Here is a 14978-nt window from a genome sequence, read left to right as displayed (position 1 = left end):
AACCTGCACTGAGCCATGTGGGACAGTTCATGGCACGAGGCCAAGTAAGACTTTAAGACCCAAACAAGGCCCTGAAACTTTTTGCAGTGACATATTAGTGTGTTGAATCTTATGTATCTTGTCGAATTAGCCAACCATGCCTCAAACTGTACTTTTTTAAGACCGTGGGTGCAAAACGCAAGTCGCAGCCAGGAACAATTCACTGTGGTCCGAGATTTAATACTTTTGAGGGAGATTTCAGAAACACACATTAACCAAAGTTTTCAACAATCGATCAATCATGTACGTAAATGTAACTGTTGTGACAGAATTTACTTTCTAAGAACACTCGATTATACACGCATAAAATACAGAGGTCCTCTCTGTGATGACTGCTATAGACTCAAAAACTACTCCAGATTTAACACAATATTTTTACTTCTCGTCGCTGTGACATTGTTGAAGGAAGCTGGAGTACAAAATAAAATTACCTTCGATCAAGATGACAACTACTGGTCACCATAGAAGGCCTTTCTTCCACCTAAATCTGTCGACCTGATCGGTACTCATTCGGGATTTTTCGGGTTTGCTACTCTTCTTGGATTTCTCGAGCCGGCTGTCTAAACTGTTTCTAGAGACTTCCGAAAGGTCAGAATTCAATTCAAACGTGTCTACATTTGTAGTTGCAGACCCCTTCGTCTGGTCTTCTGATGCCTTGGTTTGACCATCGGATTCTACTGTAGATTCTTTAGAGGATTCATTTGAAGATTCAGCGGCAGAACTCTTAGTCGCGGTTGTGCTTGCTTTGGATTTGTTGAGAAAGGACACAAATTTCTTCAAGTGCCGGATGTATTCAGGGTACAGCTCGAGATTGCAATGGCCTCCCCCACTGAGCCACAATGGTTCATACTTCTCTTTACAAAGTTCATGAAGTTGCTTTCCATGTGACCAATCGACAACTTCGTCAGCAGTTCCCTGAAAAGTGTACAAAAAGCGAGATTAGTACTTAGGCCTTTTCCATTCAACAATAGAGAGTTGTTTCCGTGACTCGTAATCTAAACAAGAGAACCGTCTACTATATAAAAAAGAAACACAAGCTGTTACAAAGCCAATTGACAACAGAGAGACTGTTTCACATAAGAAACTGCTCCCCTGTTCAACACAGTTTGCTACAATTGGGTTCTGGCACAAGATTTTATAATAAATGGTCATTTAAGAGAGATATTGTGGGTCACAATGGACTGGAACAGCAAAATATAATGATGGCGTATCTGTGAATTCAAATATGTTAAAGTTGGTAAAAATAGAAATGCATTGAATTGGTTGGTAACTAAACGTGTCCGGGCAGAGAGAGTACTAAAGACTAAAGAGTAGTAAATAGAGCTTCACGACCTAATGCCCAATCAATAGCATATAAGGTTTGTCAATATGTTCATTGATGACTAAGTACCACTTTTGTAGAACAATAACCAGTGGGCTGATCATTCATCGAAGTAGAGGTTATCATTCTTCCTAATTGCATTTTCAACCAAATCATAGAAAGTCGAAACAACTGCTTTGCAAAATACAGAAGCCTATAACGAACTTAAAGCACTCTTGCCACATACACACTGGTGGCGCCAAGGGCCTCTTTCCGGGCTCCGGGGACACCGCAAACGGAAATTTTTTGGTGTATATTCGTCCAATTTTTAGGTAAAAATAGAATAAATATATACTATCTTCGTCTCACCCATTTCATTACATTTACTTTTTGGCACTATTCATGAGTGGAGAGAATTTTTAATATAATTTCTTATATAACATAAAATATAGTCATGTGAGATCTTTTTTTAATCGTCTTATTGAGTATATTAAGAATATCAAATTTTTATAATTTTTAATATGTAAATAAAGATATGAACAAAACAAAATGTACATTGGCAAATGTGACAAAGTAAATGTAAAGAAATGGGTGAGACAGAGAAGTATTTTTATGTAGAAATAGGTATTAGGGAACTCACAAAAAAAAAATTTTGGATCCGCTACTGCACATACACTATGCAATGTTGAAGCTTTTCTAGAGTCTCTGGAAATGTAATGTAGGCCGTAGACCTAGTTAGAATTATCTTATTGAAGTTTGCTTAAATATTTACTTATTGGTACTGAATCCCCGGAAGCAAGGGTAAACGAAGATATTGACTGATCCATGGATCTACATTTTGGGTGATTGATTCACTAAGATTTTAGTTAACGCTTTTGAAGATGAATAAAAAAGATAGAATAACAAATTAACAAGAGGCGGTGTGACTAGTGACAAATGCAAACAAGCTTACAGACACCGATTGAAATTTGCAGCAGCACATTTTTAGGCATTAGCCCAATTCTAAGAAATTGAGATCACGCTATAATTTGTCTATTTCTGAATCAAATAGATTAAGGTTTTAAAACGCGAGAAAAAATGTAAAGAATGTAAAATTACTAAAACAATAGCATTAGGATTAGGAATCTTATTTTGTTAGAAGGAAATATGGAGAGTAATTGGAACCACAACGACAGAATAAAGGTACAGGGTTTTAAATCAGGATTATGAGTTTATCACCGCTTCATAACTTTACCATTTAGCTTAGGTAACATATGCAGAAGCTCAGTCTAGAAGAGTAGAAGGTAAGATCTCCTACCACCACAAATGCACACAGGCCATTATGTCAAAAACAAACAACTAACCAAGCAACTCAGAACTTCCGAAGTTATCTATACGTGACAGTGTCTTATTGAAGTCAACTTACATGGATCACTAAGACAGGACAGGCCACTTGTCCAATTTTGTCGACGTTCTGACAAAAGAAAATATCGCAGAAAATAAGTACCATTAAGAAAAGAATACATGAATTATGAAAGCTAATCACTACCTTAAATGAGGTTACCTTGTAAATATCGAAGAAGTATGTCCTTTTGACAGGGTACAGTACCCTCACACCAGACAGGATAGGGCTATGTAAAACCACCCCTCTTAAATTAGGAGTACGTGATGCTAGATCAACTGTAGGGCCACTGCCAACAGACTGACCATATAATATCAAGTTTTCATCTTTGACTCCATAGTGCTCCTTGAGACATTTATATGCTGCATCGATGTCTGCGAATGTATTAGATTCAGTAGGCTGTTTCAAGGAAAAACAATGGTTGTTAAATCAATAGTTTACCAGAAGAATCACACTATAAATAAAGTGAAGTGAAAAATTCATTATATTAACAAAAAATAATCAATTTCACAGGAGATATACAAACTGAACTGAACCACATCAAGCCTTCAGAAATAGCCATGTAAGGTGGCTACAGTGAATTTCAAAGTGACCAGGCATGGATGACTACAACAACAACAACATTACCCCAGTGCCTCAATGGCTCCCGCAAATTGCGGGGTAAGGGGGGGTCGGATGTACGCAGCCTTACCCTTGTGTTAGCAACACAAAGAGGCTGTTTCCGAATGACCCAAGATGAAAATTGCGCCGAGAACTACATCGAAGGACCGCTACTTCACAAAGGAAAGAAGCGCAGCCACTTTAGTGAGCCATTTTGATTTATTCCATTATAATCCATAACCAAAGAGTAATGAATTTTTGGCTCCATTGGAAATATGGAAAAACCAGGCATGCATGACTAACAAGGTAAAAAATGTACAATTTCCAAAATATCTAAAGCAAAAAAAATTATCGTGTATAAGATAGTCTTGGTCTGAAGTCTGAACTAACTATGGTATTAAATCTCAAACTGAAATTTGATCTCAAAGTTGGTTGTCACAACCTGATGTCGAACGTTGTGGACTGTGGTATCAATACCACCTCAAAAGCAATCACGGTAACCTTGAAAAAGTTTCATAATACAATCACTTGCGGCCTATGTTACTTCGACACTTCATATGAGCTCACGTACCCGTGTCCGACACTCGATCCTTGGACATTGGTATAACACTCACACTTCATTTTAGACCAAAAACTTGGAAATTTTTCATAAAATAGCCGCGTCCGACACTTGGAGCCGAGTCGGAGTAACATAACTAGCGGCATCATGGATAATACTTAACACCATAAAAATAACTATATAGCCATCAATCATCATTGGCGGATTACTCTTCATGATTATAGAAAGTGAGCATAGTTCATGCAATTATGCAACAACTGCACAATAAGGCTAACCATCCAGAAGAACACACATTTACATTATAGGGAGATATACATTACTACCGACAAGTAAATAAAAGAAGATCGTACATAGCAATTCGGATCAATAAAACACATTACCTTTCCAGTTGATTGTCCGTATCCAGAGTAATCATAACTGCAAAAAATCAATTTTACGATAACAATCATCAAAATTGCATCAAGATTTCTGCAGAGATTTGATAAAAGACGGGAACAGACAAACTTGCGCCATGTGATATCCCACTGTCAATAACATACAGTATATGACTATGCTACACTATATGGGAAGAACTACAATTTTTTTGGGTGAGGCGTGCGTTCACCCATGGACGGTTCGAAAGGATGATTCATGTCAGCCGACCCCAAATCATTTTGGGATTAAGGCTCTGATGTTGTTGTTGTTGTTGTTGTACTATATGGAAGGAACTTGATGATATACTTCATGAATGGAAAAATCGGTATTACCAGCTAGAAGCTATATACTCCCTCTGCCCCGGTCACTTGTTTTACCTTTACTTTTGGCATAAAAAGCAGGAAGGGAGGAGGGGACCATTTGTAGATCTTGTTATTGGATGACAAGTGAACCAAGATGTTTGTGGGTGATCAAATTATCCATAAACAACATACCTAATATAAAAACTTAAACAGATGAATGAGACACCCAAAAATGAAAGAAACGACCGGAACAAAGGTAGTACAAGGAATTTATTCCAAGTCCTAACGCCTAATGTATACTCCCTCCATCCCCGTCATTTGTTTACCTATTCCACTTATAGGTGTCTCATTCAGTTGTTTATCTTTCTATATTTGGAATATTTTTGAAGGGTTATTTGATCATCCACATAACTCATTGTTCACTTGTCTCTCAATAACATCACCCACAAATGGTCTCATCCCCCTCTCCTTGGTGTTTGTGTCAAACCAAAGGTAAACAAATGATTGAGACAGAGGGAGTATAACACAATCGAGATCGCCGCCAAAGCACTAAAGCACCAATGCCACCAAGGACTTACCAGGAGGGTAATTGAGGATAAAGAAAAGTAGGACGAGGTAGTGACCGTGGATAGAGGAATACAATGAAGAATTTTTGGGTAATCGTTATCCGCCTGCCCTTTGAGTATTGCATTATCCTCATATGGAAATAACAGCTCTTCCACCCACATAACCACATTCACTACTTATTTATCTTCCCTTTACTACCACTAAGTGTACCTTATCTCATAGCAATTACCCTAATTCAACCGAGCCCTAGAAGAGGTTCTACCTAGGCGAGTAAAGGGAATTAAACATACACATTTCAGGGTGTGGAGCAAAAAGTTTATTTCATCCGGGAGCACCCGGTCACTCCTTAATATTGTTCAATACATCTTAAGTTCTAATAGGAAATGAATCATATACTCCTGTCATATTTGGTAGTAGTAATCGTTCATACGAAGAGAAGCCAACTACGCAAAACCTAAACAGCATCTAAATCTCATAAAATCCATTTAGCATAAGCATTTACAGTTATACACATACATATATGCATGCATCTATAAACATGAATAAATCCAGGAAATTCAAAAACGAAAAATTTCAAACAGAGAATGGGACGGATTACTACTAATAAGCAAGTGTGAAATTACCCCATAAGATTAACCCGAAGACGATTACTAAGCTCAACAAAGAGCTCAAACATTTGACCTAAATCAGCAGCATTGCCATGAGAATACAGCAAAGTAGCTGTGGCCTTAGGATGTCTCACATGAACTGCAACGACGTCGTTTCCTCTCTTAGTTTGAAGTTTCAATACATCCACGTCATCCCTCATCAATACCTCCGGTATCATCAGCTTTCCATCGCCGGAATTCTCATTGGCATCAACCACCGTGTAGGACGGCGGTGTTGGGGGAAAGAATGCAAATTTTGCGGCAATTGATGATGTTACTCCACCCATCTTTTATTCATCAAATCTTCAATTTCACCTCATAATTGAATGCCCAGAAATTATTTTCGACCAAAATCAATAACCCAGAAAGTATTACAGCTCACTCCTTAAAAATTGCTGAAACTCAAAAACCCAGAAATTAATTCAGCTGAAACTCAAAAATCCAGAAATCAATTCAGCTGAAATCAAAAACCAGGAAATTAATTCAGCTGAAACTCAAAAACCCAGAAATCAATTCAGCTGAAATCAAAAACCCCGAAATTAATCCAGCTGAAACTCAAAAATCCGGAAATTAATTCAGCTGAATACAAAAAAAAAACCCGGAAATTAATTCAGCTGAAAACAAAAACCCAGAAACAAATTCAGCTGAAATCAAAAACCCAGAAATTAATTCAGCTGAAATCAAAAACCCAGATACTAATCCAGCTCAAACTTTGTAAACCCAGAAAAAGTTGTGAAAAATGAATAACCGAGAAAGTAATTAAGCAAAAAAACTGAAGAAAAAAAAGAGGTGTGGAGGTATAATCAAAGCATTGATAGATGTTTAAAAGACGGAAAAGATTTGATAAAGGAATCTTTTAGAAAAGCGGACAAGGGTTTTTGTTGAACGTTGGAGAAGGAAGTCAGCTTTTAGTTTTGGGGGAGAGAGAAAAAGATGATCAAAAATTGTGTAATGACGCCGATAATGGTGCTAAGTGGCAAACGATAACTACAATGGAGTAATAATTTAGTTTTATTTTATTTTAATTTTCTGAATTATCTGAAACTAAATAAATTTATACTTTCAAAAAATAAATTCTGCATATTTAATACAACAGTTCAGAAGATAAGATAAGAGCTCATTATTTTATTTTATGGACAATTTTGGTGGTTGGGTTATGAGAATTAAGTCTATGATTTATGATGATGATTGGAAGTCCAAATGCCATAACTTTCGGGGTTCAATAGATTCGAGTATGGATCCTCTACATTTCTTTTTCTCTCAATTTTCTTCCATTTTCTCTAATACAACAATATTAAATCATTATTCATCCTCCAACTCATCAAACAATCAACCGTTGGATCGTTTCAAAACGAAATCTTGAACGTTAATAAGAAATGGAAGGAAATGGAGGGAGGCATAAATGGAGAGAATCTCAATTGAATAGATTCATACTCTTTAGTAAATTGATAGTAGTAAGTAGACTGTACATCTCATGTATTATCTCAGATGATGTAATTTTCGAGCTTTATGATAAAGTTTCGAATTTTGTTTTAAAGATTCCGAGTTTTACAATAAAGTTTATGACTTCATTAACTTAAACATTAAGCTTAAAAAATTACAATATAATGCAAAAACATTGCATATATACTCAGTTAAATTAGACTTTTAACGTCAAAAAATTAAAATGTTTACATATAAACTTTAAAAAGCTCAGAAAAAAATACATATATGCTCAGTTACATATTAGGTCTGATGTAATACATCACATCAGATGTATGTTCATTTTTCTTGGGTAAATTGATTGACACCCGTATAATTTCTTTATGTGAATTATGAATCGATTGTGACGTAAGTAATATCATTATGGACAATTATCTTATATTTTGAGATGTATTTTATTTATTGGAATTTGGAAGTAATAAACATATGTTTAATTTACTACTAAAAAAGGATTTATTTTAACAATTACGAATAATAAAATATTTGTCCTATTTATATACTTCGTAAGTGTATTAGTATTTAACCGTGTATCTTAAATTTAAGATGGATATTTTTGTCATGAGGAAGTAGAATGAAGGATTTTATCTAAAAGTGGTTTGATTGCTGACATTTCTCTGACATTTTTGGTAGTTACGTACTTGTTATTACTGATTATGCAGGTAATTCGTAACTGTTGGATTTTGATAGGATGTACAATTCGAAATCAGATGTGCAAGTGTGATTTTATTGTTTGACGTTTTGTGACTAGCTTTGATTCGTTTGGCATATTGGACTTGATATGATACTTTGAAAATTTGATTCATTGTATAACTCAATTATCCATCAAAGATTTGAAAGATTGATCCGCATTTAATAGGACATAAAAAGAGTAAAGTCCATAACAAGGACCCAAACTATTATTAAATATGGCTTTAAGGACCTAACCTATTACTCCGTATTATGTAGCTTTAAGGACCTCACTAAATATATTTGACCAAAACACCCTTATATTTATTACTCCCTCTCATAGTTTCTTCCCAATTTCTTTTTAAGTGTTGAAGTGAACAACTTTAATCATGGATAAACAAAACTAAAATTATTAATAAATAAATAAAGAACTAAATAATTACATTTATCATGAAAATACAATTCTAAGTAGTTTTTCAATAAAAACAAGTTATATGTACACGTTGAATTTTACGGACAAAGTCCCATCTTGGAGACCCCGTGAAAGGAAGTGCGAAGAAATAATAAATGGAAGGCAATATAAATGATAAATAATTTCTTAATTATAATCGAAACATCTCAATATTGATCGATACTCATATTTTATAATGATTAAAGTAACCAACAAATACTAAATTTTAATTAGAATTCCCGCCAATAAATATTAATAACGAGCTTGATTTTGACGAAAATAAATTAAAATAAGATTTTTATAAAAATGTGAACTTGTACATAAAAAAAATTAATGAAAGTACATATGCAACAATTCGCAAAAGATTTTTCTACATTTCCAAAAAACTTATAGATGAAGATAACATTATTTGGTACCGATGATGTATAGTAACTCGCAAAAGATATTAAAACTCTGACTTGAATTTTTTTTACATCTTTCCCATATTTAAGAAAATATTTATGATTTATAAATAAAGATAAGGGCATTTTTGTCCAAAACACATGATGAGGTCCTTAAAACTACACAATAATAGTTGAGATCCTTAAAGCAACATAAAAGAATAGTTTGGGTCCTTATAGTGTGGTTTACTCGACATAAAAATGATCCGACCTAGAAGCATTTCACATGTACTCGTAAATGATATGACAAGAAATACCGTAATAGGATTATTTGTGATAATGTTTTTTTCGGCAATAGAAAAGAAAGTTGTTTAGAGACTTACAGAGTACCTACTCGACTCTCAGAGTCGGAGTCAAATTTTATTAATACATTATTAGGATAAGTAATTAAACTACAGATGGGGTTGACAAACAAATTAGGCTTCTTAATGGGACGATCAGAGCTGGTCAATTGAGCGGACATTTCTTTTCTCTTCTTTATTGACTGAGCTTCAGAGAAGTACCTGCAGCTAGACACACTTACGCCACCAAGGCGTAGAAATTTATGGGAGAGAGATCTACTTTTGGAACCGGGTTGCGAAACGTCGTCGACGTTTTATAACAAATCGTCGACGGTTTTCATAAAAATGACGGTATTTGCCCTTGCTCTCTCTCTTTCCCTCTAATCTCTCCTTCACACTCCCCTTTAACCCAAAACACCACCAAAAAATCCCTTCAACCCCGACACCACACCCAATTCCTCTACTACCGCATCCAACCACCACCACCACACCAGCAGCACCCCGCACCACCACCAACGAGCAGAACCCCACCACCAACACCGACAACCACATCACCACAAGTAAGTAATACACATCTTTCGCAACTCGATTTGTTTATTAGCTTAGGAAGAATTAGTTTTTATAAATTCAATTGGATAATTTTAATTAATAATGCACTTGAATTCGATTTGCTGTCCTCTTTTTGTTGTTGTTGTTGTTGTTGTAGTCACTACTACAAATCCAGGCAACTACAACGCCCCTTTAACAACGATTATTCACGAAAATCACAATAGACGTTGTAGAATGTATGGCGCGAATTTTACTAAAATTAATTACAACGGGTATGGTTATAAAAAACCGTTGTTATTAGTTTTAACAACGGGTCACACATGCACAACCGTTGTTAATAATTTGGCGCAAAATTGGCGCAAAGTTAGTGAAAAGTAATCACAACGGTTACTTTTGTAACCCGTTGTTAAAACATATTTGACAACGGGTGTTTTTTATAACCGTTGTTAAAACATATTTCACAACGGTTGTTGTTTAATAACCGTTGTCAATATCTTCCATACTATAAACCACACAAACACAAGTCTGCTGCAGCCACAAAACACAACCCTTAATACACAAACACAAACACAAACACAAACACAGCAGACAAACAAACACAAAACACACACTTTCTCTTTCTCTCTTTCTCTCTTTCTCATCGTCGCTTTATCTTCTCGCCGTCACTGTTGATTTCATCGTCTCTTACGTTCTGTATTTATCGGGTAAATCTCGCCGTAAATCCTTGTTAGTTTCATCTTCATTATTTTCTTTTTCTATTTATTTCTTTTGCATGTATGTGTTTTTATCGACCATTATGTTATTTGTTTAAGTATTGTTCGCATAATTAGTTAGTAAAACAATGAAGAAGCAAGATGAAGAAGCAAGATAAACATAATTAATATATATATATATATATATATATATTTATAAATACATAAATTAAAAAAAAATTACATATATAAAAATGCAATTCTTATATTTTCATAGAGGATCTTATTCTCCTCTATCGTATCCGTCCTCTCCTCCTTGGCTATTTGGAGGTTCCGTTCGGCGATTGCTATATCGTCATATAGCCGCCGCAATCTTCTTTGCTCCGTCAAGCCATCTTCTTTGGCGTGCTTCGGTGCGGATCGAGCATCCGCAAGGTAGCTCCTGAAACTTTCCTCAATATGGAGGAACCGGCGGATGAAGTTGTTGTTGTTGTTCTCGATCATGGTAAGAGTCTTAAGGATGAAATCATTCATTTTGTTGGAGTTTGGAGTTTGTTTTGAAAGATTAAGTAGAGTTATTTATTTGGAGTTTGTTTTAGCAGTTAGGGTTTGGAGATGTATATATTGAGATAATGGAAATGTTAGTTGAGATAATGCAATGTATTTATACTAAGCAATGTGTGGGTTGAGTTGTTTTTTAATTAATATATATGTTAGGAAGTTGTGTCATAATCATCATCATATCTCTCAATGCTGCTTCAAATCTTATTACTAACCCTTGTCATTCCATATTGTCCGTTCATATGCACAGTGATGTCAGTAATAATGCATGCATCGGAATTCTAACGAGCCGTAATTATGCATGCATCTAGTAATATTTAATTTAATTTTTTTTTTTTTTTTTAAGAACAAACAACAACGTTTATTTACAAACAACCCGTTGTCTTTAGTTATAACAACGGTTTTGTATATTAAAACCCGTTGTTATAACTTTCCCCCCAAAATTGAGTCACACTTTCCACAACGGTTTTTTATACTTAAAACCGTTGTTAATATTTTTAACAACGGTTTCCTTAAGAAAACCAACCGTTGTTAAAACCTTTTACAACGGACGCTTTAACAACGTCCACTTTTTTATATAACAACGGTTTTTGACCGTTGTTATAGCCTGTATCTGTAGTAGTGAGTAGTCGAATTAGTTGTTGTTATATTAGGATTGATTAATTAGAATTAGTTTTAAATTATTTCAATGATTTTAATTAGTTTTAATTAGTTGCCCTCTTGTTGTTGTTGTTGTTGTAGTTGAATTGTTGTTGTTGTTGTAGTCGAATTGTAGTCGAATTGTTGTTGTTGTTGTTGTTGTTGTTGTTGTTGTTGTTGTTGTTGTTGTCGAATTGTTGTTGTTGTTGTTGTTGTTGTTGTTGTTGTTGTTGTTGTTGTTGTTGTTGTTGTTGTTGTTGTTGTTGTTGTTGTTGAATGATTTGTTGTTGGTGTTGTTACTCAATTGGAGCCGGGTTTAAGGGAGGATAGGGGGAGGATAGGGACGTTGATTATCAACGTCCAGGCTGGGGGAGGACGTGAACAGGCTGGGGGAGGACGTTGATTATCAACGTCTTCAGGGATTTGATAAGTAGCATTTTAGTTGTGTTTTACCTATACTTTCTCTCTTATTCAACTCGATTTTGTGTGCGTTAAATGACTTAATAGCTCATTTTATTTACTAATCTATACTATATAATTAAAAGGTTAGGCAAAAGTAATAAATTTTATTCCACATGTCACTGCAATTAATTTAATTCCACACAGGCTTAGCAATCAATTTACTTTCTATACATTTTAATTATCTATTTAATTTATTACTAATAAACAAACCAAAAAGATGAGGAGACAAAGGAGTAGCAAAAAAATGACAAAAAAAAGAGTAGTTTATTATTCACATTTCACCCAACCTCTATGATCTATATATATCTATACAATTTACTTAAAAGACTACATAAACCATGTAGTTTTATTAATTCATATTAGGGTAATTTTTTTTCACTTTCTCATATTTAATTTCGTAGATCAAACTATTTATGTTTCAAACACAATGTGTAATTATTGTCTTGTACTACTATACTAATATATCTTCATTTGTGCAAGAATTTGTTGTACATTTAGTTTAATTAAACAATATTATTCACTTTTGAGTATTAAGAAGCACGTGTAAATTTTAGTAAGAAAATTTATGTTTATCTCGTGCATTGCACGGGTAACAAAACGAATATACAATCAAAAGGCTACCTAAATCATTTAATTTTAATTCACATGACATTTTTATAATCCATTCATTCATAAATTATTATCCTTATTATTACTATTATTATTACTATTATTATTATTTTTAATAATAATAATATTATTATTATTATTATTATTATTATTATTATTATTATTATTATTATTATTATTATTATTATTATTATTATTATTATTATTATTATTATTATTATTATTATTATTATTATTATTATCATCATCATCTATACAATAACATAAAAATGATATTTTGAGTAATTCCTTAAGTATCAAGTGACATCATCTTACTCTAACTAAGTGATCATTTAAGAACCTTTATAGATTTTCTAACATAAATATGCACTAAATTTTTCATAACCATGACTAATGATCTTGGTAACTAAAAAGACAAAATAAAGATAAATATGCACTAAAATTTTCATAACTACATGAGTAATGATTTTGGTAACTATAAAGACAAAAAATAAAATTTGGCTAAATAAATAACTATGTAAGAACCTTAAAAAACTCTCTAAGAAATATGCATTAAATTTTTCATTACTCCATTATCGTTAATGATCTTGGCAACTAAAAAGACAGAAAATAAAAATTGGTTAAATTAACTCATTAAAATGATGTTTACATCAACTCATTATAATTCATTAAAGTTTAATTTCAATAACTCTCATTATCATTAGCACTAGGAGGGTTTATTTAGATCAATTATAACCGATAACTCAAGAGATATATCAATAAAAGTCATCTAATCCAAGATTATAAATAAGACCACAAAAAGGCGGGGGACTTCCATTCACCTATAATTTATTATTTGCATACTTTTGTTTAGTCTTTTACACTCTATTTAATTGGATTCTAATTTAATTTTGTTTATTTTCAGAGTTACTTACCAAGGATCTAAACGTGAAATGTCGAGGTATAAACAATTAATATTTTATTCCTTTTTACTTTTATTTCAAATATACCAATTATTTTTGTTTCGCTTAAGTAAGTTTAATTTAGTGGTTACAATGCTCGAATATTAAAATAATGGAATACTAACTTAGGGGTTGTCATTAAGACAAATCAAACCATCATACAGATTTAGGAGTTTTGGTGTCATTCCTCATTACATAGTTTTGACTCATATCACAAAATTTTAAAATACCCTAACTATAATATATCTCCAAGTAAAAAGAAAGTACAGAAAAAGCCAAAAAACACTTTCACGAACAATACACCGAAAACAAAACAACAAAAAAAGTCAAACCCGTGATTTTCACGGGTCACAAAGCTAGTTTATAATAATTAGTTGCATTAGTTATATTTAATATATAATCGGGTTTTTACATAATATTAGTATTTAATAGTTTAATTCTACTTATCGCAAATAAATATTTATTTTTGTCGGAATTTAGTTTTATAGCTCGTCTTATTTTGTTAATGAATAATTATTAGTTCTATTATAAAGGTTATATGAATAATGGTTTTTGCTAAGTTTATATTACCGCTTTGCCTTTGTGTAATTTAATTTTGTAGGACTCGTGTTCGTGAATAAAAGAAGGTTAAGTGAAGCGAGGCGAAAATTAAGACGGATCAAATAAGACAAGTAAGCAATAAATAAAGTAAAAGTCAAGCCATAAAACCATCCTTGACCATCTATAAACTCCATGCCTTTTGTCCAAATTGAAAGTCAATCACTGACTTTAGCAAATCACAAACAATCAACTTCCTGCATTTCACCTCCATTTCAGCCACCAGCCCACCCATCATCTTCATCTCCATCATCAGTCATCACCATTCATATTTATTAATTCATCACTATCATCTTCAATATTAACCCATCACCCACCATTGCCATCCTCTTCTTTGAAAACCCGAAACCCGATGTTTAGGTGATTTCTACCAAGTTAATATTAGGTCAATGCGGTCTTACTCGTTGGTTGCTTGATTTGATCGTTTGTATTTGATATTTAAATTAGGAAATAAAGCACGAAATATAAATTGACACGTAAGATTTGGTGACGCGGAAAACCCAATGTGGGAACAACCGCGGGAAGGGCGGTACCCTGCCAAATATTGCACTATCTTTGAATGGGAGGATGAATACAATTGATGCGTAATGTAAATCTTGCTAGCACGAGGAATTTTGTATGTGTGATCTTGGATGTCCTTCTTTGATTGTTTCCCTTGCTATTTATAGGGTAAGAACCCTAGGTGTATCCTACCATGTTTATGTAAAGGAATATAACTTCCATAATAACTCTTTCCATATCTTACTATCTCCCTCAATTCTCCTTGATCTCCCTGAATGCTCCCTGACTTCTCCCTGAC

General features: G+C 33.5%; 1 protein-coding gene across 1 annotated transcript; it reads right to left on the bottom strand.

The window, feature by feature from the left end:
* Positions 1 to 250: 250 nt before the first annotated feature.
* Positions 251 to 6956, bottom strand: LOC141604403 (uncharacterized). Its single transcript, XM_074422964.1, has 5 exons — positions 5786 to 6956; positions 4260 to 4296; positions 2883 to 3119; positions 2745 to 2792; positions 251 to 954 (listed from the first exon to the last, which is right to left on the bottom strand). The coding sequence occupies exons 1-5, from the start codon at positions 6094 to 6096 to the stop codon at positions 496 to 498; spliced, it is 1092 nt and encodes a 363-aa protein (XP_074279065.1). The 5' UTR covers positions 6097 to 6956; the 3' UTR covers positions 251 to 495.
* Between the last annotated feature and the right edge of the window lie 8022 nt (positions 6957 to 14978).

Source organism: Silene latifolia, chromosome 1, assembly GCF_048544455.1.
Source record: "Silene latifolia isolate original U9 population chromosome 1, ASM4854445v1, whole genome shotgun sequence".
NCBI classification, from domain to species: domain Eukaryota; kingdom Viridiplantae; phylum Streptophyta; class Magnoliopsida; order Caryophyllales; family Caryophyllaceae; genus Silene; species Silene latifolia.
This window is presented reverse-complemented; position numbering and strand designations above follow the sequence as displayed.

Coding starts and splice junctions, on each gene's coding strand:
- LOC141604403 (XM_074422964.1), bottom strand. CDS start 6,096: ATGGGTGGAGTAACATCATCAATTGCCGCAAAATTTGCATTCTTTCCC. Junction 2,793..2,882: donor ACTTCTTCGATATTTACAAG/GTAACCTCATTT, acceptor TTCTTTTGTCAG/AACGTCGACAAAATTGGACA. Junction 955..2,744: donor GTCCTGTCTTAGTGATCCAT/GTAAGTTGACTT, acceptor TACACTTTTCAG/GGAACTGCTGACGAAGTTGT.